Source organism: Rhinatrema bivittatum, chromosome 12 (assembly GCF_901001135.1).
Source record: "Rhinatrema bivittatum chromosome 12, aRhiBiv1.1, whole genome shotgun sequence".
NCBI lineage: Eukaryota > Metazoa > Chordata > Amphibia > Gymnophiona > Rhinatrematidae > Rhinatrema > Rhinatrema bivittatum.
Window position 1 is genome coordinate 12,966,427 of NC_042626.1, and position 24,759 is coordinate 12,991,185.

At 43.6% G+C, this 24,759-nt stretch overlaps 1 protein-coding gene across 7 annotated transcripts in view; it reads right to left on the reverse strand.

Moving 5' to 3' along the window:
• Positions 1–23,920, reverse strand: part of BRPF3 (bromodomain and PHD finger containing 3) — a 76,617-nt gene extending 52,697 nt beyond the window's left edge. For 2 of the 7 annotated variants that reach the window (XM_029572933.1, XM_029572927.1), the window contains exons 1-2: positions 23,156–23,915; positions 2,277–3,679 (exon numbers count right to left, since the gene is read on the reverse strand). In XM_029572933.1, coding sequence (XP_029428793.1) covers positions 2,277–3,661 — 1,385 coding nt within the window. In that variant the 5' untranslated portion in view covers positions 3,662–3,679; positions 23,156–23,915. Of the gene's footprint in view, positions 1–2,276; positions 3,680–23,155 lie in introns of all 7 variants that reach the window. The other 5 variants (XM_029572928.1, XM_029572930.1, XM_029572929.1 and 2 more) reach the window with 4 other exon arrangements.
• Positions 23,921–24,759: the final 839 nt, after the last annotated feature.

Here is a 24,759-nt window from a genome sequence, read left to right on the forward strand (position 1 = left end):
AGATGGACTCAGGACCAATGGGTTATGTGCTCCCTTGCTAGCAGCACCTGAGCTCGAGCTCGCACAAATTCTCCCCGACATGCCTAAGTATAAGTGTCCAGTTGTGCGCAAATGCATGCGTGTACTTATGCGTGTAAGGCGCACAACAGGGCCAGCCCGCACCGCGCATACCGACAATGGGAGAAAATGGCACTGTACCAAAACGTGCGCAAGATGGCGCCACTGCAGCCTGTCACATGGAGTGCCCACAGAGTCTGAAGCAGGGCCTAGTCCATCAGGGGGCCACTCAGTCCACTCAGAAACCTCTTTCCCTTGCCCTAACGGGTGGGGGAATGTCCACGGTATGGCGCACCAAGCAAGGAGACTGGAGGAAAGACTTACCGAAGCCCTTCCATGTCTCTGAATCAGAGGAGTTCTTTACTTACCTGGGCTCAGTGCTTGCCCGCTGAGTACAGAGACTGTCTCCGGCTGTGGAGGGAGAGAGCATAGGCGTTCACTGCCGCTCTCGGCTTCCTGCATCTGCTGCCTTTCAGCTGCTTCAGCAGCAAAGTCCACACTGGAAACCGGCTACCGGACCAAAGCACACCCCTGAGGGATCTCAGAAATAACCTCAGGAATTCTCAACTGGGGGAGGGACCATTAGGTATCATTGCAGGAGAATGGGGCTCGTTCTTTCTCCAATTTAAAGGTAAAATTTCCTCTTCTAAAGAGTACTGTGTTCCTGATAGGGAAGGTACAATCCATATCTGCTAGGAGATGGAGAGATACTGAATAGCTGAGGTCACTGCAGTGGTATATCTAGGGTGATGTCAGCTTTGAAACCTGACTCCATCTCCATCTGCTACCAGGGGAGCACATAACCCATTGGTCCTGAGCCCATCTGGCTACACACTAGGAATAATGGAAAATATCATAATGCCTCTGTATATCAATCAATGGTGCGATCACACATTGCATATTGTGTGCAGTTCTACTTACCCAATTTCATAAAAGATGTATTGGAATTAGAAAAGGTGCAGAGAAAAACAGCCGAAATAATAAAGGGGACGGAATGGCTCCCTTATGAAGAAAGGATAAACAGGTTAGGTCTCTTCAGCTTAGAAAAGTGATGACAGAGGGGTAAGACAGAAATGTTTAAAATCATGAAAAGGGTGGAACAGGTAAATAGGATGGTCATTTACCCTTTCAAATAATAAGCCACAAAACAACCAACAGTGGAAATCTGTTGCTAGAAGACGTGGTCAAGGCCATGTGGCATAGTAGAGTTTAAAAGAGGTTTGGAGAAAGTCCATAAACAATTCTTAGCCAGGCAGACTTGGGAGCAACAAGAAATGGATCTGTGTTTGTGGTATAATGCTGATGCTAGTTCTGGATATAGCTAGTATTGCCATTTGTTGTGAGCTTTTTTTTCTTTATGGTAATGTTAGGCCTTGTATCTGTGTTTCTTTCTACAAGTTTGACTTTTGTGTTTATATTTTGAAATTTAATTAAAAAAAAAAAAAAAAGATCTACTTCTGAGACCTGCTGGGAACTTGTGACATGAACTTGCTACTGTTGGAGACAGCGTATATTCTTAGGTTATGGGTAGCAGCATTTCAGACTTTGACCCTCAAAAACATGAAGAATGCCCAACAAACATCTCTAAAGGAACTTTTGGGAAGAGGTGGGAAGGCTCCTTCAATGACCATGAACACTGAACGAAGCATCATATGGGTAAAAGAAAGATGAGACCATAGAAATGTTTCCAGAACCTGTAAAATTAATGAAAGGTTAGGAATGCACAGAACACCTTCCTGAAGACACAGCCAGCACCAATATAAAGGAAACAAAACCATGAATAACTAGAAACTGTGGGCTTTTATATTTAAAAATAATTTTCCACCACATAAAAAGTATTTTAAGACTATAAACCATGTGTGGCATCACTACTTCCGAGATGCAATCTTTACAGCTGACCTAGCTGTAAAAAAAACAAAAACAAAAAAACCCCAAACAAACAAAAACCCCCAAAAAAACAAACTGCTCCCTTGAGAAATCCATACTGACTTCGAGGGAAATCACAGTTATGGAGCCTACAGGAACTTCCTATTGTGGCACTGCTGGTACTCAAGGAAATTATCTGGGATCAGGAACTGAAAATCCTCCTGGAGTTTTCCCTTTGTTTTCTGACAAGCTTGCAGAGTGCCACAAAATGCAAACATTTCTTTACATAGTCTTCTACTGAAAAAATAAAAAATGTTGATGGGGGAAGTCTTTGGCAGCACAAAGAGACTCACCTGTATGAGGGTATCTGTGTGACAGTCACAACTGGTAAAGACGATCGTCCTGCTGCGTCGCACATCTCCTTCTTGATCTTTTGTTTCAATTTTATTCTGCTTTTCTTTAGTGATCCTTTTCGGGCACTCTTATCAATGTCCCCTTCACCTTCCCCCTTCTCCTCTGCCACTTCATCTCCTTCCCTGGGTGTGACCTTGGGTCCCTTCTTCACCATCCCAGGAGGAGAATGCACTTCGCAGAAAGCAGTTTTACGCACAGTGAATGTTGTGCCATTAATACTGGTCTCTCTCATGGGCTCAATCTTCATGAAGAGACCAGCTCGCTGGGCACAGGTTACATGAAAAGCAGTGTAGCAGTTCACCTTATGGCACTGGATAGCAGCTCCCATGCCTTTCTGTTTACAGATGTAGCATGTCAACTTCCAGCGGGCAGGCGGGATGTTATCAATGCCCTCAATGGGCTCCAGGAACACGGTGTTTGCGAAGCAGACCTCAGGGATCCAAATGGCACATACAACATGTGCCCAATGACCATCACTAGTCTGTTTGAAAGCTCCACCTTTATTTGGACAAAGAACACAATCAACAGGACGGGAAGGGGATTGAAGGCAACAGCGACAGAGCCACTGTCCTTCAGGAATGTAGGGCACCCCATAGCATTCTTGATGCACAGCTAAATTGCAGATGTCACAAAAAAGGATGACATTGCTATTATGGCATTCGTCATCCATACAGACGCAGCAAAAAGCATCCTCGTCAATTAGAGACTGTTGGTTTCCACTGTTACGACTCTCCAGGTATGATTCCTTCTCCAATCGGTCCAGAAGAAGCTCAAAGGTGTCTGCTGAAATTGTGCCATACCCATCATTCCGCCGCTTTTCGTTTATCATGTCCAACCAAGCCATGTCCTCCTCGTCCATATCATACTCAACCTCTGCATCCAGCTCATCCAGCGGCTTCTCAATGTAACGGTAGTATGCAGCAGGAAGAGGAGGTGCATCGAGCTGGCACACAGAATCCATCACCCGGAAGCTGGGCTGAGGTAATTGAAAGGATGTTCCAGGTGCATGCTTAGAACAGGTCTCTTTTTTCTTGCCTTTGGACAGTGTTTTCTTGGACTTGGAAGGGAAGAGGGGCTGCTCACTATTCTCCTTGTTGCTATTGCATTCAGTGATGTCCTGGGCAGTCAGCTCATCTTCTGTAATGATTTTGAGGGGGTCATAGATGCTGATGCGATGAAGTCGGCCATCAATATCCACCTCCACTATCCGCTGAGCTTGGGCATACGTCAGGGTCTCTCGAGTGGGAGAACATTTTAGGCTATAGGGAGAAGGTGAGCGCCTCCCTTCAGGATTCTGTTTAGACCTCCTCCTGGGCTTCCTCATGACTGTGAAAACAAAGACCTGCAAAGAATAAACACAAAACATGACAATTACATTGAAGAATAAGTAGAGAACACAACAATGGCTCATGGAACCTCTACATGAGACTACAAAAGGACATTTTCACCTGCAGAGAAGACTTAGGAGGCAACCTACTTTACTCCAAAAAAAAAAAAAATAGTAAGAAAAACATTGCTTCTCACTGTGTAGCTCATTTTCTACATGCTTGTCTTAATTTAGTCTCCACTGAAAAAAATGTTGACCAATTAAAAAGTAAGAGCAGCTAGTAGGTTTTCTGTACTTTGAACACTGTCGTAACTGGAAAATAATCAGTATATACTTGTATTCAATTGGGCATTCTCTACAGTACAAGATAGCATGAAGATATTTCTTTACTCTTGGTAGGCTCAAAATATAAAAACTCACAGTGAACAAGGAAAAATAAGGAGTACAGTATTAACATTAAGTATTTACTGTTCATTTTGTAGGCACCCCATAGAGAAGGATTTACCATTAGCAATGGTTACATGGAATAGACTTAGTTTTTGGGTACTTGCCAGGTTCTTATGGCCTGGACTGGCCACTGTTGGAAACAGGATGCTGGGCTTGATGGACCCTTGGTCTGACCCAGTATGGCATTTTCTTATGTTCTTATGTTCTTACTCTTCACTTACACTGGGTCATAAGAACATAAGATATGCCATACTGGGTTAAACTAAAAGGTCCATCAAGCCTAGTATCCTGTCTCCAAGTCACAAGTACGTGGCAAGTACCCAAACATTAAATAGATCCCAAGCTACTAATGCTGGCAACAAGAACTGGCTATTCCCTATTGATTAATAACAGTTTATGGACTTTTCCTCCAGGAACTTATCCAAACCTTTTTTAAACCTGGCTACACTAACAGCCTTAACCACATCCTCTGTCAACAAATTTCAGAGCTTAAGTGTACATTGAGTGAAAAAGAATTTTCTCTGATTCATTTTAAACGTGTTACTTGCTAACTTCATGGAGTGCCCCCTAATCCTTGAATTATCTGAAAGAGTAAATAACAGTTTCACATTTGCCTGTTCAAGTCCTTTCATGATTTTATAGACCTCTATCATATACCCCCTCAGCGATCTCTTTCCCAAGCTGAACACACCCTTCTCTATACTTTTTCAGTGCAACTATCTTTTTAGAGATGCAGTCTCACCATGACATCCTCCCTTTTATTTGCCATTTCCTTCCTAATAAATTCCTAATATCTGTTTGCTTTTTTGAAAACACTGAGTTGACAATTTTAAATATGTTATCCACTATGACGCCCAGATCTTTTTCCTGAGTGGTGACTCCTAATATGGAACCTAACATTGTGTATCTACAGCATGGGTTATTTTTCCCTATATGCATCACCTTGCACTTGTCCACATATTTCATCTCCCATATGGACTCCCTAATCTTCCAGTCTCGCAATGTCCTCCTGCAATTTATCATAATCTGCCTGTGATTTAACTAGTCTAAATAGTTTTGTGTCATCTGCAAATTTGATTACCTCACTCATTGTACCCCTTTCCAGATCATTAATAAAATATATTAAAAAGCATCAGTCCAAGAACAGATCCCTGAGACACTCTAGTTTACTCTTTTCCACTGTGAAAACAAGACCATTTGGCTTTTAACCAGTTCATAAAAGGTCATCTCCCCATAAGCTATGACTTTTTAGTTTTCTTAGAAGCCTCTCATGAGGGACTTTGTCAAATGCCTTCTGAAAATCCAAATACACCACATCTATCAGGTTGCCATTATCCCTTCAAAAAAATGTGGCAGATTTGTGAGGCAAGACTTCCTTTGTGCTGGCTATGTCTCATTAAATCATGTATCTCTATATATGTTCTGTGATATTTTTCTTTATAATAGTTTCCACAGTTTTTCCCGGCACTGAAGTCAGGCTCACTGGTCTACAGTTTCCCAGATCATCTATGGAGCCCTTTTTATATATCGGGGTTATAGAGGTCACCTTTCAGTCTTCAGGTGCAATAATGATTTTAATGATTGGTTGCAAATTACTTGAATTGATTTGAAATTTCATTTTTGAGTTCTTTCAGAATCCTGGGGTGTATACCATCCAGTCCAGATGATGTGCTACTCTTCAGTTTGACAATCTGGTCTACATCTTCCAGGTTCACTGTGATTTGGGTCAGTTCATCCAAATCGCCACCCTTGAAAGCCATCTCCAGTATGGATTATCTCCCCAACATCCTCCTTGGTAAACACCAAAGCAAAGAATTCATTCTTTCCTGCAATTGCCTTACCTTCCCTAAGTGCCCCTTTAGCCCCTCAATCATCTAACAGTTCAACTGACTCCCTTGCAGGCTTCTTGCTTCAAATATATTTAAAAATGTTTTTATTATGGAGTTTTTGCCTCTATGGGTAACTTCTATCAAAGTCTCTCTTTTAGCCTATCTTATCAATGTTTTACATTTAACTTGCCAATGCTTATGCTTTTTCCTATTTTCTTCAGATGGTCCTTCTTCCAATTTTTGAAGGAGGATAATATTGGGAATAGTTCTCTTGATCAAACTATATTTCTATCCAAACAACAAGTAGTTTCTTTAATCTTTTTGCATAACATCCATTTACAAAAGTAGCAAATACTTGCCAACACACCTGCCATATTTACCCATCCTCCTTTCAAAATACACTGGACCACAGAATCCACCACACTGTTTGGTCCAATGTTTCCTACCCATACATACAAGTACCATATGGCCAAATATAATAAGATTCACATATCCCTACACTAGGTTTCCTTAGCATATAAACACTATTCTTTCCCCTCCATAGTACACCTCTTCTTTAAATTCACAAAGTATGTGCAATATTTTTTTTCTTAGCAAACTGCTCAATTTATTTTGGTTCAAGCTAAAAACTAACTACATTTTGGGGGCTGGACAAGGGATTTCATAGCAATAATATTGACTACCAGAAATAAATCACCTCCCCCCCACAAAAAATATTCAGGGTGGTGAAATAACAAAAAGCAGTTTGGGAAAATCAATAAAAATGTAAAATTAAGCAATTTAACAATAAAAATATGCAGATTCCAAAATATTTAGGTTACATAAAAATGTTTAATTCTGTTTCCCATACAAAATAATCAGAAAAAGGTTTTCCTATAAACAGACCTATCTTTTCAATTACACTCTGCTGGGGAGCAATGGTTGAATTAAATATTTTCTACAAAGAGAAGCAAATGTTATATTTAAGAACATAAGAAAATGCCATACTGGGTTAGACCAAGGGTCCATCAAGCCCAGCATCCTGTTTCCAACAGTGGCCAATCCAGGCCATAAGTACCAGGCAAGTACCCAAAAACTAAGTCTATTCCATGTAACCATTGCTAATGGCAGTGGCTATTCTCTAAGTGAACTTAATAGCAGGTAATGGACTTCTCCTCCAAGAACTTATCTAATCCTTTTTTAAACACAGCTATACTAACTGCACTAACCACTAACCACAATTAATACACCAACCATATGGTTTACACATTAATGTATAAAACATCATTTGTTTCGGCAGGTATGCGCGTACCTCGCCGATTTTCTAGTACATGCGTATCTCATTAAAAATACATGCCTACTCTTCCATTTCCCACTTGTACTAGAAAGTCGGCGAGGTACGTGCGTACCTGCCAAAACAAAATGTGAAAATGCACATCCCTACTAATCTTGTAAACTAAAAGCAACTTATATTTTTTAGCTTAGGATCAATAGAACCAAAAAGCTTAGGAGATGGTAATATGGCTGTGTGTGTTGCAGTTTGGTGTTTTTATCTTTGTGTCGTTCGTCACCTCCCCCTTGGAATGGCTGGACTTAGCTGCAAACTTTCAGCCTCATTCACTAAGCCATGGCAAAAGCCAGTTTGCATAGATAAATGGTGTTTTCCATAGATAGCAGGATGATTTAGCCACCCTGTCCTGGGTGATGACATTCGGCATCACAGGCGGAGGTGTCTCTCCAAGCTCACAGAGTTTTCCGCTTGTGCGGCTGCTGGGCTCTTCCCATGCGAGTCTCCTCAGTTCTTGATAAAGCTGATCAACGTAGTGTAGAAAAAAACACTAGAACTAGCTGTCCAGGGAGGTGGGAGGAGTAGCATGGCTAAATCATCCATCTACGGAAAACACCATTTACGGTTAGCAAACTTTCTTTTTTCCATCAATAAGCAGGCTTATTTAGCCATGCTGTCCTGGGAGTCCCAAGCTGAGGGTTGCTTTGAGTTAGTATCTGTCAGAAACCGTATTAGCAAACCGAATGTCTGGTAGACAGCTGTTAAGTACTTTGGAAGTGATGCAATATTGTTGATCCCAAGGCACTGTCTGCTGCTGATTGTTGATCTAGACAGTAGTGAGATGTGAAGATATGAATAGATGACCAGGTTGCTGCTTTACAAATGTCCTGGATTGGAACACTATGTAGGTGCGCTAACAAGGTTGCAGTCACTCATACCTGGTGCACTGTAACTGCATCTGTTAGCATGGTAGTGTCCGCGGTGTAGCAAATCTGAATACATTGGGTTATCCAATTGGATAGTGTCAAGTTACTGCTTTTCCTGGGTTATTCGGATTAAATGAGATAAAAAGCTGGAAAGTTTGTTCGACTGCTTGAGTCTTTGTCGGGTAATAGGTGACAACCTTTTTGCAGTCTAATGTGTGAAGGAGATTTTCCCTTGTATTCGCATGAGGCTTTGGGAAGAAAATGAGTAATGAGATTACTTGGTTTAAGTAGAATGCCGACACTACCTTTGGTAGGAAGGTCGGGTGAGTGAGTACGCAGTAAGACTTTGTCATTATGAAACTGCAAGTATGGGGAATAGTTCACTTCAGCCTGGAGTTTACTTACACTCCTAACAGAGGTGATGGCAACTAGGAAAAGTACTTTCCAAGTGAGATATTTCAAGGAAGCGTATTCCATAGGTTCAAACAGAGCTTCCATTAGCTTTTCCAAGACAATGTTTACATCCCATGGTACAGGAGGTTTCTTCACTGGTGGGTGGATGCGTAATAAACCCCTTATAAAATGTGATATCAGAGGATGTGATGAAATGGAGTTGCTCTTTTTGAAGAATGATAAACTGCTATTGCCCTGAGATGTACCTGTATAGATGTGACTGAAAGGCCTGACATAGAAAGTGAATGTAAGTACTGTAGTGAGTCAGCCGTAGAGCTAGTAAAGGGGTCTATAGCTCGCTGGCTGCACCAGTTAGAGTACCTTTTGCATTTAAAAGCATAGTTCCTTCTTGTAGAAACTTTCTAGATGCTATTAGGATATCCGTGATATGAGGTGGAAGTTGGAAATGTTTTAGAACTTCCCACTCATGCTGTTAGTTGCAGAGACGAATGCATCAGATGAACGAAGGTTCCGTTCTCCTGCATTACTATGTGAGTACACTCAACCAGCATTATCAGGGTCTGTGAGGAGAGTTGAACCAGATAAGCATACCACGGTTGCTGTGGCCACACTGGAACAATGAGAATCATGTTTGCTTCGTCTGAGATATCACTTCCATATCATTCGAGAAATTAGTGGAATTGGAGGATACTCATATGTGAGTCCTCTTGACCAAGGGATCAGAAATGCATCCTGGGATATTCATTGGTCGCTGGGCAGAATAGAGCAGAAAAATGATCAGCTTTGCATTGTATTCTGACGCAAATAGATCTATGCATAATGTTCCCCAACTGCCAAAACGATTGTCCGCCATTGTCTGGTCTAGGGAACACTCATGTGGGTGGAAGATTCTGCTGAGTCTGTCAGCTTCTGTGTTTGCTAGTCCAGGAAGACAGGACGCTTGAAGGAACGTGTTATTCTTTCCTGCCCATTCCCAAATCCATAACGCTTCCTTGCATAATGTCCTGAAACCGTACCCTCCTTCACTGTTTATATAGAACATGACTACTTGATTGTCCGTATAGATCATTACAGACTTCCCTCGAAGAGTTGGGTAGTCTGATGCACAAGAAAGCGATCAATCTGACGCATTTAAAGATGTCAACGCAACCAAAGCCAACTCATATCGAACAAGCAGATTGAAAATATTACGTCGCACTTGCTGGCTCATAGGGAAGCATCCACTTTGACTTAATCGATGCAAGATAAAGTTTTGAAGCATAGGAAAAGACCTTCAGTGGGGGATTCTCCTCGCGAGTCCCTACCAAACCTATAGGCTTTATCTAAATATATCCTCCAAATGGACAAGCCAGTGCAAACTAGAAACCCAGTCTCACCACCTAGATCTTTTCTTGACCTATCAGATAGGGAACAAGATGTCGTATCACCAATCCACATCTCATCCTCTCCATCCCCTACTTCAGACTATTCACAGGACCTCTCTTTTACTGATCTCAGATGTCACTCCATATCACCTCTGCAAGAACCCTTGCAGGGTAAGCAGAAACCTCCGTTGAGGGAAACTCCCCACTTCCAAACACAAACAGAAAGATGCAAACATTTTGTTGGCAGCAATCCGTAAATAATGGGCCGCCTCCAAGGGCAGTTGGGGAGGGCCATCTTGGGGCCAAGTGGCACCTTTAAGGCTAGGCAGTGAGTGCCTGGGACATGCATTAACGTTCTAGGGCACCGGTGGAAAATTAACAAACAAATCTGGAGTTGTTAATGTCAAGTTAAATAATTGCAAAATTGTCAGCAAATAGCATTATCTGATTTACATATTTCAGGGTAGTAATGGTTCATTAGCATGCATGCACATATTAATGAGCTCATTTAAATATGCAGTGCCAGGCCCACAATAACATGAGATATTTTAAATACCTCATATTATTCCTGTTAGGCTATTTTACTGCATGAAAACAGTGTTTTTCATATGTTAAATGAACTAACGTGGCTTAGTGGAGTTTTGGTAGGTCTTAGGGGGGTCAGGAGGGTGGGGGGTTTAAGTGTTTATTTAGGTTCAACGTATTCAACATAGCTATGTTGAATGCGTTGGAACTCGCGATGCGTTTCTCCTCAAACCTTTTTTTTCTCTTTTAAAAATATAAGTTGCGTTTTACATATGCGTTCAAAACGAATGCACACCCCTACTATTAAGTTCACTTAGAGAATAGCCACTGCCATTAGCAATGGTAACATGGAATAGACTTAGTTTTTGGGTACTTGCCAGGTTCTTACGGCCTGGATTGGCCACTGTTGGAACAGGATGCTGGGCTTGATGGACCCTTGGTCTGACCCAGTATGGCATTTTCTTATGTTCTTAGTGTGTGAGGATGGAGGTAGGTCTTTAGGTGGTGGGGGAAAGGGAGGACATCTGACTTTTCCACTTTTCAAAGTTGGTAGTTTGTGAGCAGAAAATGAGCAGTTTTCTCATAAGAAATGTTTGCTCCCCTCTTATAATCTTTGAAAGTGATGGACCTAACGCTATTAAACTTTTTGTGGAGGTAAGTCCTTGGATAGATGTCAAAATCTGAGTGATTCAGGGAGGGGGCACAGGAAGTAGGCAGTTAGCACTTTTCAGAAAGAAATGCATGGGGGGGAGGAGGTTGAAGCAAACCTAAGTAGAATATCACATCTTTCTGCTTGTTTTAAATACCACTTTTGATACTGACACGGTCATGCCAATCATCAAGGTTTCATAGAAACATGGAAATGACAGCAGAAAAGGACCAAATGATCCATCCAGTCTGCCCAGCAAGCTTAAAGGTAGTCTCTGCCGTGCCATGCAGATTATCTCCATGCTTATCAGCTTCCCAGACCATAAAGGTCAGGGCCCTCATTGATTACTGTTGGAATCCAGTTTCTTTTTACCCCTTGCCGTGGAAGCAGAAAGCAATGATGGTGTTGCATTGCATCAACAGTATCAGGTTTATTGTTGAAGGGTAGTAAATGCTGCATCAGTAAATCACTCCCATGTTTATTTGTTCCCCGAACTGTAAACGTCGGGGCCCTCATTGGCTGCTGTCTGAATCCAATTCTTCTTTTCCCCCCTGCCATTGAAGCAGACAGCAATGATGGAGTTGCAACAACAGTATCAAGGCTTATTGGTTGGGTAGTAACCGTTGCATCAGCAAGTTACCCCCATGCACGCTTTTCTTCATTTCCATCCTCTAGTAGTCTAAAGCAGGAAGAGTATGATTGATTTGATATATTACCAGTGTACTGTACATGCTTAATGTCATTCTCACAGTTCTACTCTATGCTCATTTTAAACTTATTATACTGTTAACATGGTATTCATTGATGCAAACGGTCTACTGTAGATCTCTATCTACTGTAACATGCTCTGAACTCATGCTGGAAGAGTATGATATAAATAAATGATAATGATTGTGATAAGTATAGGAAAATTGGTTCTTTCCTGCTAATTTTCGTTCCTGGAATACCACAGATCAGTCTAAAAACGCCTGGGTTTTGCCTCCCTACCAGCAGATGGCGACAGAGAAGAAAAGCATTATGGACACTGCTACTTAACCTAGTTGCCACCTTCAGTTCCTCAGTATGACCTGTACCCAGCCAAGATGAGATTAAACATAACCAGAACTCTATAATTTGGAACTCACACCCCTCCCATAGACTGAGCAACAGGGATGAGAATCCCCTTTAAACTGCATCTCTGTTCCAACAAACATAGAAAGCAGATAATTGAGAATAGCTCCTTTTTGCACCAGCAAATATCTCTGCACTATGTATATACCGAAAAACAAGAACGGGCTTCTCAGAACAGGTGGGTCTCTGGATTGATCTGTGGTATTCAAGGAACGAAAATTAGCAGGTAAGAACTAATTTTCCTTTCCTGTTCATAACCCAGATCAGTCCAGATGCCTGGGATGTACCCAAGGTCCCCTAAATTGGGCAAGAACGCGATAGCCCCGCTCACAGCACACTTTCCCCAAAACCAGCTGTATCTGGAGCCTGGATATCCAGCCAGAAATACCTGGTGAAAGTGTGCAACGACATCCACTAGCTGCCCGACATATTTCTCGCAGAGAGATAAGCTGACATGCATCCCACGAAGTCGCCTGCGCCCGAGTTGAATGAGCGTGCAGGCCCTCAGGAACTGGCTATCCTTGCAAATATACACTGATCTAATCACTTCCTTCAGCCACCATGCAATAAGACTTGGAAGCTTTACTCCCATTCTTTAATCCACTCTAGAGCACAAAAAGATGATCCAACTTCCTAAAACTGTTAGTAACCTTAAGAGACAACAATAAAGATCACTGCACATCCAATAAATGAAGCTGTTGCGTTTGGTGGTTCGTGGGTCCTCCCCACAAACCGCTGCCCTTATGTCCAGTCCCAGGACGCCAATCCTCAGCTTTGACGCCACCTGAAGACTTCAGCACAACTGTGCAGTAGGCTGCTGCGCTCCTCTGCTCTTGATGCAACATGTGACAGGGATGCCGCCAGCACCTTCTCCGGCTTCCTCTAGTCACACGCGTGGCCAATGAATACTAATTTAAAAGGCACATGCCGACCATTCCCCCACAGCACCCGGACTATAAAAGGCCTCTGTATTCGTTCAATCCTCGCCTCAGCAACAGGTCTCCTATAGCTTGTATTGTAAGTTGCCTTAGCGTTCCTCCTGCGCTCCCAGCTCCTGCTCTTCATTCTCTTCAGTTCCTGGCCTTCGTCTTGTCCTCAGTTCCACTGGTCTTCGTTTTCAGGTCCTCTTCAGTTCTTGTGGTCAGCCCTTCTGTGTTCCACATCTAACAGCTGGGTGGCTGGTGGGCGTAAGGATCGCCTGGTAACATGCCTACCTGGTACGAAGGTGGCGGACCTCACGCGTCACCTAGATAGGATTTTATAGACAGTGCTGGGGAGGAGCCGGCTGTCGTGGTACATGTGGGCACCAACGACTTAGGAAAATGTGGGAGGGAGGTTCTGGAAGCCAAATGTAGGCTCTTAGGTAGAAAGCTTAAATCCAGAACCTCCAGGGTAGCATTCTCTGAAATGCTCCCTGTTCCACGCACAGGTCACCAGAGACAGGCAGAGCTCTGGAATCTCAATGTGTGGATGAGACATAAGAAATTGCCATGCTGGGTCAGACCAAGGGTCCATCAAGCCCAACATCCTGTTTCCAACAGAGGCCAAAACCAGGCCACAAGAACCTGGCAATTACCCAAACACTAAAAAGATCCCATGCTACTGATGCAATTAATAGCAGTGGCTATTCCCTAAGTAAAATTGATTAATAGCCATTAATGGACTTCTCCTCCAAGAACTTATCCAAACCTTTTTTGAACCCAGCGACACTAACTGCACTAACCACATCCTCTGGCAACAAATTCCAGAGCTTTATTGTGTGTTGAGTGAAAAAGAATTTTCTCCGATTAGTCTTAAATGTGCTACTTGCTAACTTCATGGAATGCCCCCTAGTCCTTCTATTATTCGAAAGTGAAAATAACCGAGTCACATCTACTCGTTCAAGACCTCTCATGATCTTAAAGACCTCTATCATATCCCTCCTCAGCCGTCTCTTCTCCAAGCTGAACAATGTACGATGATGCAAGGAAGAGGGATTCAGTTTTCTTAGGAACTGGGGAACCTTTTGGGGAAGGGGGAGTCTCTTCCGAAGGGATGGGCACCACCTTAACCAGGGTGGAACCAGACTGCTGGCGCTAACCTTTAAAAAGGAGATAGAGCAGCTTTTAAACTAGAACAAAGGGGAAAGCCAACAGTCGCTCAGCAGCTCATGGTTCGGAGAGAGGTATCTTCAAAGGATACTAATGATGCATTAGAATTAGGGCATCCCAACAGTGAGGTTCCAATAATAAGAAAAGTAGTCCAAGTGCCTGTAACTAAAAACTCACCTGAGCTAAAAAATTCTAACTTATCTCTAACAATTAAAAAGCAGAATGAAAATACAAACAAAAAACAAACTTTGAAATGTTTGTATGCTAATGCCAGAAGTCTAAGAAGCAAGATGGGAGAATTAGAATGTATAGCAGTGAATGATGACATAGACTTAATTGGCATCTCAAAGACATGGTGGAAGGAGGACAATCAATGGAACAGTGCTATACCGGGGTACAAATTATATCGCAATGACAGAGAGGAGCACCCAGGAGGCGGTGTGGCGCTTTATGTCCAGGATGGCATAGAGTCCAACAGGATAAACATCCTGCATGAGACTAAATGCACAATTGAATCTTTATGGGTAGAAATCCCTTGTGTGTTGGGGAAGACTATAGTGATAGGAGTATACTACCGTCCACCTGTTCAAGATGGTGAGACTGACAGTGAAATGCTAAGAGAAATTAGGGAAGCTAACCAAATTGGTGGTGCGGTAATAATGGGAGACTTCAATTACCCCAATACTGACTGGGTAAATGTATCATTGGGACATGCTAGAGAGATAAAGTTCCTGGATGGAATAAATGATAGCTTTATGGAGCAATTGGTTCAGGAACTGAAGAGAGAGGGAGCAATTTTAGATCTAATTCTCAGTGGTGCACAGGATTTGGTGAGAGAGGTAATGGTGGTGGGGTCGCTTGGCAATAATATGATCAAATTTGAATTAATGACTGGAAGGGGGACAGTAAGCAAATCCACAGCTCTCGTGCTAAACTTTCAAAAGGGAAACTTTGATAAAATGAGAAAAATAGTTAGAAAAAAACTGAAAGGAGCAGCTACAAAAGAAAAAAAGTGTGCAAGAGGCGTGGTCATTGTTAAAAAATACCATCCTAGAAGCACAGATGTATTCCAAACATTAAGAAAGGTGGAAAGGCTGCAAAACGATTACCGGCATGGTTAAAAGGGGAGGTGAAAGAAGCTATTTTAACCAAAAGATCTTCATTCAAAAATTGGAAGAAGGATCCAACAGAAGAAAATAGGATAACGCATAAACGTTGGCAAGTTAAATGTAAGACATTGATAAGACAGGCTAAGAGAGAATTTGAAAAGAAGTTGGCCATAGAGGCAAAAACTCACAGTAAAAACTTTTTAAAAATATATCCGAAGCAGAAAGCCTGTGAGAGAGTCAGTTGGACCGTTAGATGATCGAGAGGTTAAAGGGGCACTTAGAGAAGATAAGGCCATCGCGGAAAGATTAAATGATTTCTTTGCTTCGGTGTTTACTGAAGAGGATGTTGGGGAGGTACCCGTACTGGAGAAGGTTTTCATGGGTAATGATTCAGATGGACTGAACCAAATCACGGCGAACCTAGAAGATGTGGTAGGCCTGATTGACAAACTGAAGAGTAGTAAATCACCTGGACCGGATGGTATACACCCCAGAGTTCTGAAGGAACTAAAAAATGAAATTTCAGACCTATTAGTAAAAATTTGTAACCTATCATTAAAATCATCCATTGTACCTGAAGACTGGAGGATAGCTAATGTAAGCCCAATATTTAAAAAGGGCTCCAGGGGCGATCTGGGAAACTACAGACCAGTAAGCCTGACTTCAGTGCCAGGAAAAATAGTGGAAAAAGTGTTCTAAACATCAAAATCACAGAACATATAGAAAGACATGGTTTAATGGAACAAAGTCAGCATGGCTTTACCCAAGGCAAGTCTTGCCTCACAAATCTGCTTCACTTTTTTGAAGGAGTTAATAAACATGTGCATAAAGGTGAACAGGTAGATGTAGTGTACTTGGATTTTCAGAAGGCGTTTGATAAAGTTCCTCATGAGAGGCTTCTAGGAAAAGTAAAAAGTCATGGGATAGGTGGCGATGTCCTTTCGTGGATTACAAACTGGCTAAAAGACAGGAAACAGAGAGTAGGATTAAATGGAAAATTTCTCAGTGGAAGGGAGTGGGCAGTGGAGTGACTCAGGGATCTGTATTGGGACCCTTACTTTTCAATATATTTATAAATGATCTGGAAAGAAATATGAGTGAGGTAATCAAATTTGCAGATGATACAAACTTGTTCAGAGTAGTTAAATCACAAGCAGATTGTGATAAATTGCAGGAAGACCTTGTGAGACTGGAAAATTGGGCATCATAATGGCAGATGAAATTTAATGTGGATAAGTGCAAGGGGATGCATATAGGGAAAAATAACCCATGCTATAGTTACATAATGTTAGGTTCCATATTAGGTGCTACTACCCAAAAAAGAGATCTAGGCATCATAGTGGATAACACATTGAAATCGTCGGTTCAGTGTGCTGCGGCAGTCAAAAAAGCAAACAGAATGTTGGGAATTTTAGAAAGGGAATGGTGAATAAAATGGAAAATGTCATAATGCCTCTGTATCGCTCCATGGTGAGACCGCACCCTGAATACTATGTACAGTTCTGGTCGCCGCATCTCAAAAAAGATATAATTGCGATGGAGAAGATACAGAGAAGTGCTACCAAAATAATAAGGGGAATGGAACAGCTCCCCTATGAGGAAAGACTAAAGAGGTTAAGACTTTTCAGCTTGGAGAAGAGACGGCTGAGGGGTGATATGATAGAGGTGTTTAAAATGAGAGGTCTAGATCAGGTAGATGTGAATCGGTTATTTACTCTTTCGGATAGTAGAAAGACTAGGGGGCACTCCATGAAGTTAGCATGGGGCACATTTAAAACTAATCGGAGAAAGTTCTTTTTCACTCAACGCACAATTAAACTCTGGAATTTGTTGCCAGAGGATGTGGTTAGTGCAGTTAGTACAGCTGTGTTTAAAAAAGGATTGGGTAAGTTCTTGGAGGAGAAGTCCATTACCTGCTATTAATTAAGTTGACTTAGAAAATAGCCACTGTTATTACTAGCAACGGTAACATGGAATAGACTTCGTTTTTGGGTACTTGCCAGGTTCTTATGGCCTGGATTGGGCACTGTTGGAAACATGATGCTGGGCTTGATGGACCCTTGGTCTGACCCAGTATGGCATGTTCTTATGTTCTTACCTGCCTCTCCCCCTGGTTGCTCCTTGCCCTCCTGTCCTACCTATTTATCCCTTGGACAGATATCCCAGTATTGACCTCGACCTATTTCTTAGACTCCACTTAAACACTTCCTGTCACCGACTTGCTGCCTGACTACTGGTTGTTTTAGAATTCTCAAAGGATAAATTACTCTCCCAAACTAATCACTTAACTTTGATTCATGTACTTAATACTAAAAAAATTATTTATAAATTTTATATTAGGGAGGAAAAGACCTCAGAATCCAGCAACAGATTTCCCACTTGGCCTGTTTCTTTAACTCTGCCTGTCACCGACCTGTCTAGCACTAACTGTTCAAGATACTTAAAGATAAGTTTTTGATCAATTTTATTAAAATGAAAAATATTTAAAATGAATTTGCAGCAAGAAATAATAGGTTGGTTTGGAGGTTTGTGATAATATCCGTAGTAGTTTTTCATATTTTGTAAAATCTCTCTTGCAGGGAATTCTACTGTCTGACTGAGATGAAATGCAGACATCGCCTTCAGCAGGAAGGAAGGTACTGTGAGCAATGACACCTCCTCCTCCAAAATCTGCAGAAAAGGATCTCTACACGATAATGCCAGAAATTCGGAGATCGTTCTGGCAGAACAAATAACTACCAAAAAGACCACCTTTGGGGTTAGATCCTTGAGAGATGCCCTCTTCAAAGGCTCAAACAGTACTTCACACAGAACCCGAGAACCAGATTAAAGTTCTACAAGGGTCACAGCTTCTTCACTGGTGTCACAAATGCTTCATCCCCCACCCCACCAAAGAAAACAAACCACATCCAGATGAAAAGCAAGCAAGCTTATTGTAGTATCTACTGCACCATACAAGTCACCCCTATACTTATAAGTTTCCCAGACCGTCAAAGTCAGGGCCTTTGTGGGTTGCTGTTTGAGACCCATTCCCGGTTACCGCTTGTTGTTGAAGCAGAGCGCAGTGTTTGAGTTGCATCAAAAGTATCAGGCTTATTGGTTAAGAGTTGTAACCACTGCATCAGCAAGTTATCCCTATGCTTATTTATTTTCCCAGCCTGTACAATTCAATGTCCTTATTGGGTTGCTGTCTGAATCTAATTCCCCTTTTCCTCCTGCCATTGAAGCAGAGAGCAATAATGGAGTGGAATCAACAGCATGAAGGCTTATTGGAAAAGGTTTGTGGTCAATTGTATGTCATTAAAACTTTTCAGATAGCTGAAGGTCTGTATCATATCTCCACTGCACCTCCTTTTCTCCAGGGTATACATGTTTAGGTCCTTCAACTTCTCCTCATAAGTGATTTGATGGAGACCATCTACCATTTTGGTCACTCTTCTCTAGACTGCCTCCATCTTGTCCAGTCCCTTTTGAGATACATTCTCTAGAACTGAACACAGTACTCCAGATGAGGCCTCTCCAAGAACCTGTACAAGGGGATTATCACCTCCTTTTTCTTATTGATTATTCCTCTCTCTATGCAGCCCAGCATTCTTCTGACTTTAGCTATTGTCTTGTCACATTGCTTCACAGTCTTCAGATAGTTAGATACTATCACACCAAGGTCTCTCTCTTGCTCCGTGCATAACAGCCCTTCACCATCACATACAGCTCTTTTGGCCACTCTGGAGTCCTGAGGATTATATCATTTGGATGCCTTTCTGTTCATCTCAACACTCTGCCCACAAAGGGCCATGGGGGAAACATATACAGGAGAATCCCCAATGACCACGGAAGGACCAGAGCATCTATGCCTTCTGCTTTGTACACCTGCCTGCAACTGAAAAATTGGGCCACCTTGGCATTCTGACTCGATGCCATCAAATGCATGTGGGAAACCCCACCCCCCCTCCTGGCATCACTTCCTCTTTCAAGTCCCTTTCTCTGGGATCTAATCTCTGCCAACTGAGGAAGTCTACTTGATCATTGTCCACCCCAGCAATGCAAGACTCCACCAAATTGCCAGGTGTAACTCTGCCCAGCGGATCAATTCCTGAGCCTCCTGTTAAACCATTTGACTCTTTGCCCCCCCCTTGACGATTGATATAAGCCACCGTTGTTGCATTGGCTAATAAGATGTGTGCCACTCGACCATGCACTAGTGATTGAAATGAAAGCATCATTTAGCAAACTGCTCTCGTTTCCAACCGAACGATAGACCATGAGGCCTCTTCCCTCTACCAGTGGACCTGAACTGTCTGACCTAGACACACTGCCCCCCCCCCCCAACCAGTAAGGCTGGCATCAGCTATCACCCTTTCCAGGATCTTCAATTCCACTCCTCATTCCAGATTGGCTCTCAAAAGCCACCATGAGTGACTGGACCTTGACTTCCCCACAACAGGTAGGGGAATCTGAAACTCCTCCGTCAGTGGGTTCCAGCGCAATAGAAGCACCCTCTGAAGGGGGGGGGGGGGGGAATTGCATGTGAGTAACACTCAGGAACTAGATCTAGCGTAGATGCCATAGAACCCAGTACCTTTAAATAATTCCTGACCCTGAGCATTGAGAAACGTAACAAGAGGTGAACCTGACTCTGCAGTTTCATCACCCATGCCAATAAACACCTTGCCAATGCTGATGTTGAAATGAGTTGCCAGATATCCGAGGGATTGGAAGGCAAAAGATTGCTTTTTGCCAGGTTCACCACCCAGGCCAGTCTGCAAAATCTCCATGACCTGCTGCACCAACCATTAACAGAGAACTCAGACTTTGCTTGAACAAGCCAGTCATCCAGAAACGGATGCATCAGGACTCCTCCTTTTCGAAGTGCTGCAACCACTCTATCATCACTTTGGTGAAAATCCGTGGCACCATCACTAGCCCAAAGGGGAGAGCACAAAACTGAAAATGTTCTCCCAGAACTGAGAATCTCAGGAATTTATGTTCTTCCAATCAAATGGGTATGAGCAGATATGTTTCAACCAAATCCAAGGGACACTCCTTTGTGGACTGCCGCCATGACCAATCAGAGTTTCCATTCGGAAACGAGGCACTCTGAGGGCCACATTCACCTTTTTTAAATCCAAGATAGGCCGGACGTTTCTTTGGAACCACAAAATAGGTGGAATACCTGCTTTTCCCCTGTTCCTCAAGGAACCAGACCTACGGCCTCAGGTGCTGCAATTGGCTTACTGTCTCTCGAATCACTTCCTGCTTAATGAAGGATCCGCAAGGGGAAACGACGTACACTTCTCAAACTAACCAAGCAAATTCTAATGCATAACAGTCTCTTTGTCACCTCCAGGACCCACTGGTCTGTTGTGACTTTGGCCCACTTCTCGTAAAAGAAGGGCCAGCTGTCCCCCTACCGTCTGGGGAGAAGAGTAAGACAGCCTCATTTCATTGCGAGATATTAGCTCCCCAGCAACATGATTGGAGTTATCCCGGGCCAGCTTCCGCCCACCCCAAAAGAACTGCACTCTACCTGTACTTTGCCTCTGAGCCGCAGAGGAACTTCTATTCTGTCGATATCTTCTAGTATCTCTAAGGCAGAAGGGTCTTTTGCCCCCTTCTGGTTATCCACAGGCAATTTTATGCCCTTTGGACTCTCCCTTTTGTTTTACCAACTGTTCCAGGTCCTCTCCAAACAGAAGCTTGCCTTTGAAGGGCAAAACACTTAGTTGAAACTTGGACCAGATGTTCACTGACCATTTTCGTAACCATAGAATCTTCCTAGCTGAAACAGCTGACATCATAATCCTGGAGGAGGTCCTAATCAAATCAAATCAGACATCTGCCACATAGGCTACCGCCATTTCCAAGCGCTCGACCTGCTTAGTTGCTTATAAATGCTGTACCAGCATAAGCATGCCCTTTGCATGAAGCTGCTGCACACAGCCACCTTAATGCTCAATACCAAAACCTCAACATCTTTCTTGAGCTGTACTTCCACTTTTCAGTCCTTGCAGGCACCTGCCGATCCAGTCTTCTTTTTGTTCTTTTTTTTCCCCCCCCAATAGCTCCAGACTGCAGGTTTTACACCTCTACCATCTGCCGGAGACAGAGAAATACTGAGGGGGACTGCAGGTGGCACACTAGGGTTAAGTAGCAGAGTCAGTAAAGCTCTTCTTCGCTGTCTCCATCTGCTGTAGGGAGGCAAAACCTAGGTGACTGGACTGATCTATGTTATGAACAGGAACACATTTCAACTATAGAAAAGGACACCTCAGCACAATTGATGCCCCCAATATTAAGCGCATATATAAGCGCTTAATATTAAGCACTTATATATGTGCTCCATAGCCCCCCAGTGGGCGGGGCTATGGAGCGGTTCGGCTCCATAAGGGAAAAAAGCGCATATATAAATGTAAAATCTATTCACACAAAGCTAATTACCATAATAGCATTCAATTAGTGGGTTTCACTGCATTTATAAAAACATTTTACAAGTGAAATTTAAAAAGTGGCACTATCTCCATTCCTATATGCAGTGAACACATTCAGTGGCACTTAATGATCCAGCTTTGCCAAGTGTTACCACAATGAAATAAAAGCACACTTTATATTTTTTTTCCCTCTCTTGGTTAGCCTGGATCTACTGGACCCCCTGCAAGCACCAACCCAGTTTCTGGAAAGCTGTAGCTTGTTAGTACCAACCCTACCAGATGGACCACAGTATCACTAGATCATGTTCTTTCTCCACCCTTGCCCCTGCTCCAGTCAGTGAAGATTGGGTTATCTGTAACACTGCAGCCTCTCAACCCCGTTCTTAAAACTATCATAGAATAAGACACAGTAGACTTTTGTTCAAGGAAGGCAGTACATAAGCAAAATATAACCTAACTTAAGGTCCAAGAATAATAACATAGTAATTGATGGCAGATAAAGATGAAATAGTCCGTAAAGGGAAAAGTTTCCAATTGCATTTTAATGACACTTGTTTGCAGAGTGCACCAAATACTGGCCTGCAATAGCCACATTGTACAGAAAGCTGGTTTAAAGAAAGTCATGGGATAGAAATGAGATTGGCTGGAGAGCAGAGCCATGGAGATGGTGATTTTTTTGCACACAATCAACATTCAGGTCTTAAGTAAATATCTGACTCATTAAAAACAAAAAAGGCAACCCTTGTTTCCAGCCCATAGAAACTTTTAAAGCGAAATGCTCTGATCCCAGTGTGTTATCTACTGTTCCGGGTAAAATTTAATTCCTAAGTGTACCGAACTGTATTCGGCCTAGCACGTGACCTACTCCTTAGAATTTTCCAGAATTATTTCACTTAAAAAAAAATATACAAAACTCCTTACAAGCTTATAAAGTACTGTCCCCACCCCCCTGGCCATCCACTGAAGGACATCCGTGCCAGCCAATGGCAACGAGGAATCGTAGGCAGCTAAAGACCGCCCCCCCAGCACTCTTCCAGCCAATGGACGATCCAGCTTCAGTGGGAAAGTGGGCGGGGCTATGGAGCGGTTCGGCTCCAGAAGGGAAAAAAACAAGATGGCGGCGGAGGGGGGTATTTTTTTCCCCCACCCTGAACCCGTTCATTTCTTCCGGATAATAAACCGGTTGTCCAGCGGCCGCCCGGCACCACTCCGTCTCCGCGGCTCACACTCATTACCCGCATCCCCCGCTTCATCTTTCCTCCCCGGGAGAAGCGCGAGCGAGCTAGACTCGCCGTCTTCTCCCAGCACGACCAAGTCCTGCCCGGCTCCTCACCTCGGTATCCGCGCTGGTCCCGGGGGCTCTTCCTCGGCCGCCTTCGCCTCCCCCTGCTGGGGCTCGGACCACCGTCCGCGTGTCCGTCCAGTGACTGGCGCAGCCGGAGAGAAAAAATGTCTCCTCTGGTGTCGGCGCCAGTCACAGCTCCATGATCCTCCGCCACTGTGAGCGCGCGGGAGGAGGGGGAGGGGAGAGAGCGCGGCCCCCGGCCGCCAACCGGAGGGGAGGGGAGAGGACAGGAGGGGGAAGCGGCCACCCGGCCGGACACAGAAGAACCGAAAATAGAGGGACGTGCAGAGGCTGGAGGCGCCCGCCGGACGAGCAAGAATCCGGCCTGGCACAGGGAGGGGGTGAGGTTATTCGTGGGGGGAGGGCAGCACCTTCAATCAGCCAGCCGAGGACCCGCCCCTTCTGGACCTGAGAAACACCACCAACAACAAACGGGAACCTGCGGGGCGAGAAGGAACCGACGGTAGAGAGGGGGAGGGGGGTGGTGAATGTAGTAGAGCAGCGGCCACCGCGCTCCGCAGCCTCACGGGGGCGATACCGGCGCCATCGTCGCGGGCGCGAGACCGCGAAGGGGAGGTGCGCGCGCCCGCTACGAAGAGGAAGAATGGGGGGGAAGAGTCAGTTGGTGGCGCGAGCGACTTGGAATCAGGAGCTATCGCTCGCGCTCCCAACTTTCAATACCTTTCCCTACCAGCGTGGAACTGCTGCGTGTATGTGTGTATATGTGTGCGCGCGCATATGTGCATGTATTCCCGCGGGGCGCGAGAATGGAACGCACGCGCAGGCTAACTCGCTCAGGAAAGTAAAAGGGGGAGGCAGTCACATGGTCAGCGAGTGGCGCGCGCTCCTCTACCTCCGGCGCGGGAACGCTCATGCTTGGAGTGCATAGTTTTCGCTGGTCTTGGTTGCAGATTTTTATTTAAATTTTTTTGTCTGCGTTTTATTTTTATTTGTGCTTGTCGGTCATTGTGTCTCACGAGCTTTTTTTCGAATTTCCGCCTCAGTTGGAGAGGGAACTTCAGTGCTGAGTATTAGTAATTGCTAGTTTGGTAGAACTCTGGGTGTATTACAATGAGGTTTGAGGGGTGTTTGAAAAAATTCACAAACTCCGAGAGCAGAACTCTATTGTAATGCTTTAACTTTTTTTTGTCCTTTTTCTCCTTTCACCTTTATTCACAACTATCCGTAATTGTCTTGCCTTATTTTAATACGTCTTCTTTAGTCTGTTGCAGCCAGGGGGCTTTATATCGGGGGGGGGGGGGGGGGGGGGAGGGAGTAGTTCTGGCTATCATTAGGGGCAACAGCATGCCCGTCCCCAGTTGACCTGGAGTGCAGAAAATCTACTGGGGTTCCTCCACATGGCCCTGTTAATAAACTTGAGATGCTAATGATGTCCATGATTTTATTTTTATATTCACTCATTTGAATTAGGCCTTTAAAATATTCTGTAATGGTCTGAATGTATTGGGTATTTTTCTGTGATTATAGATAATACATAATTCTTAAAACATTAAAACTTTCTGTGTAAAAATAGGTTTCAACCACTTTGCTGGCCCTGGAGAGTTCACAGATTATTGTGATGGCATTGCACA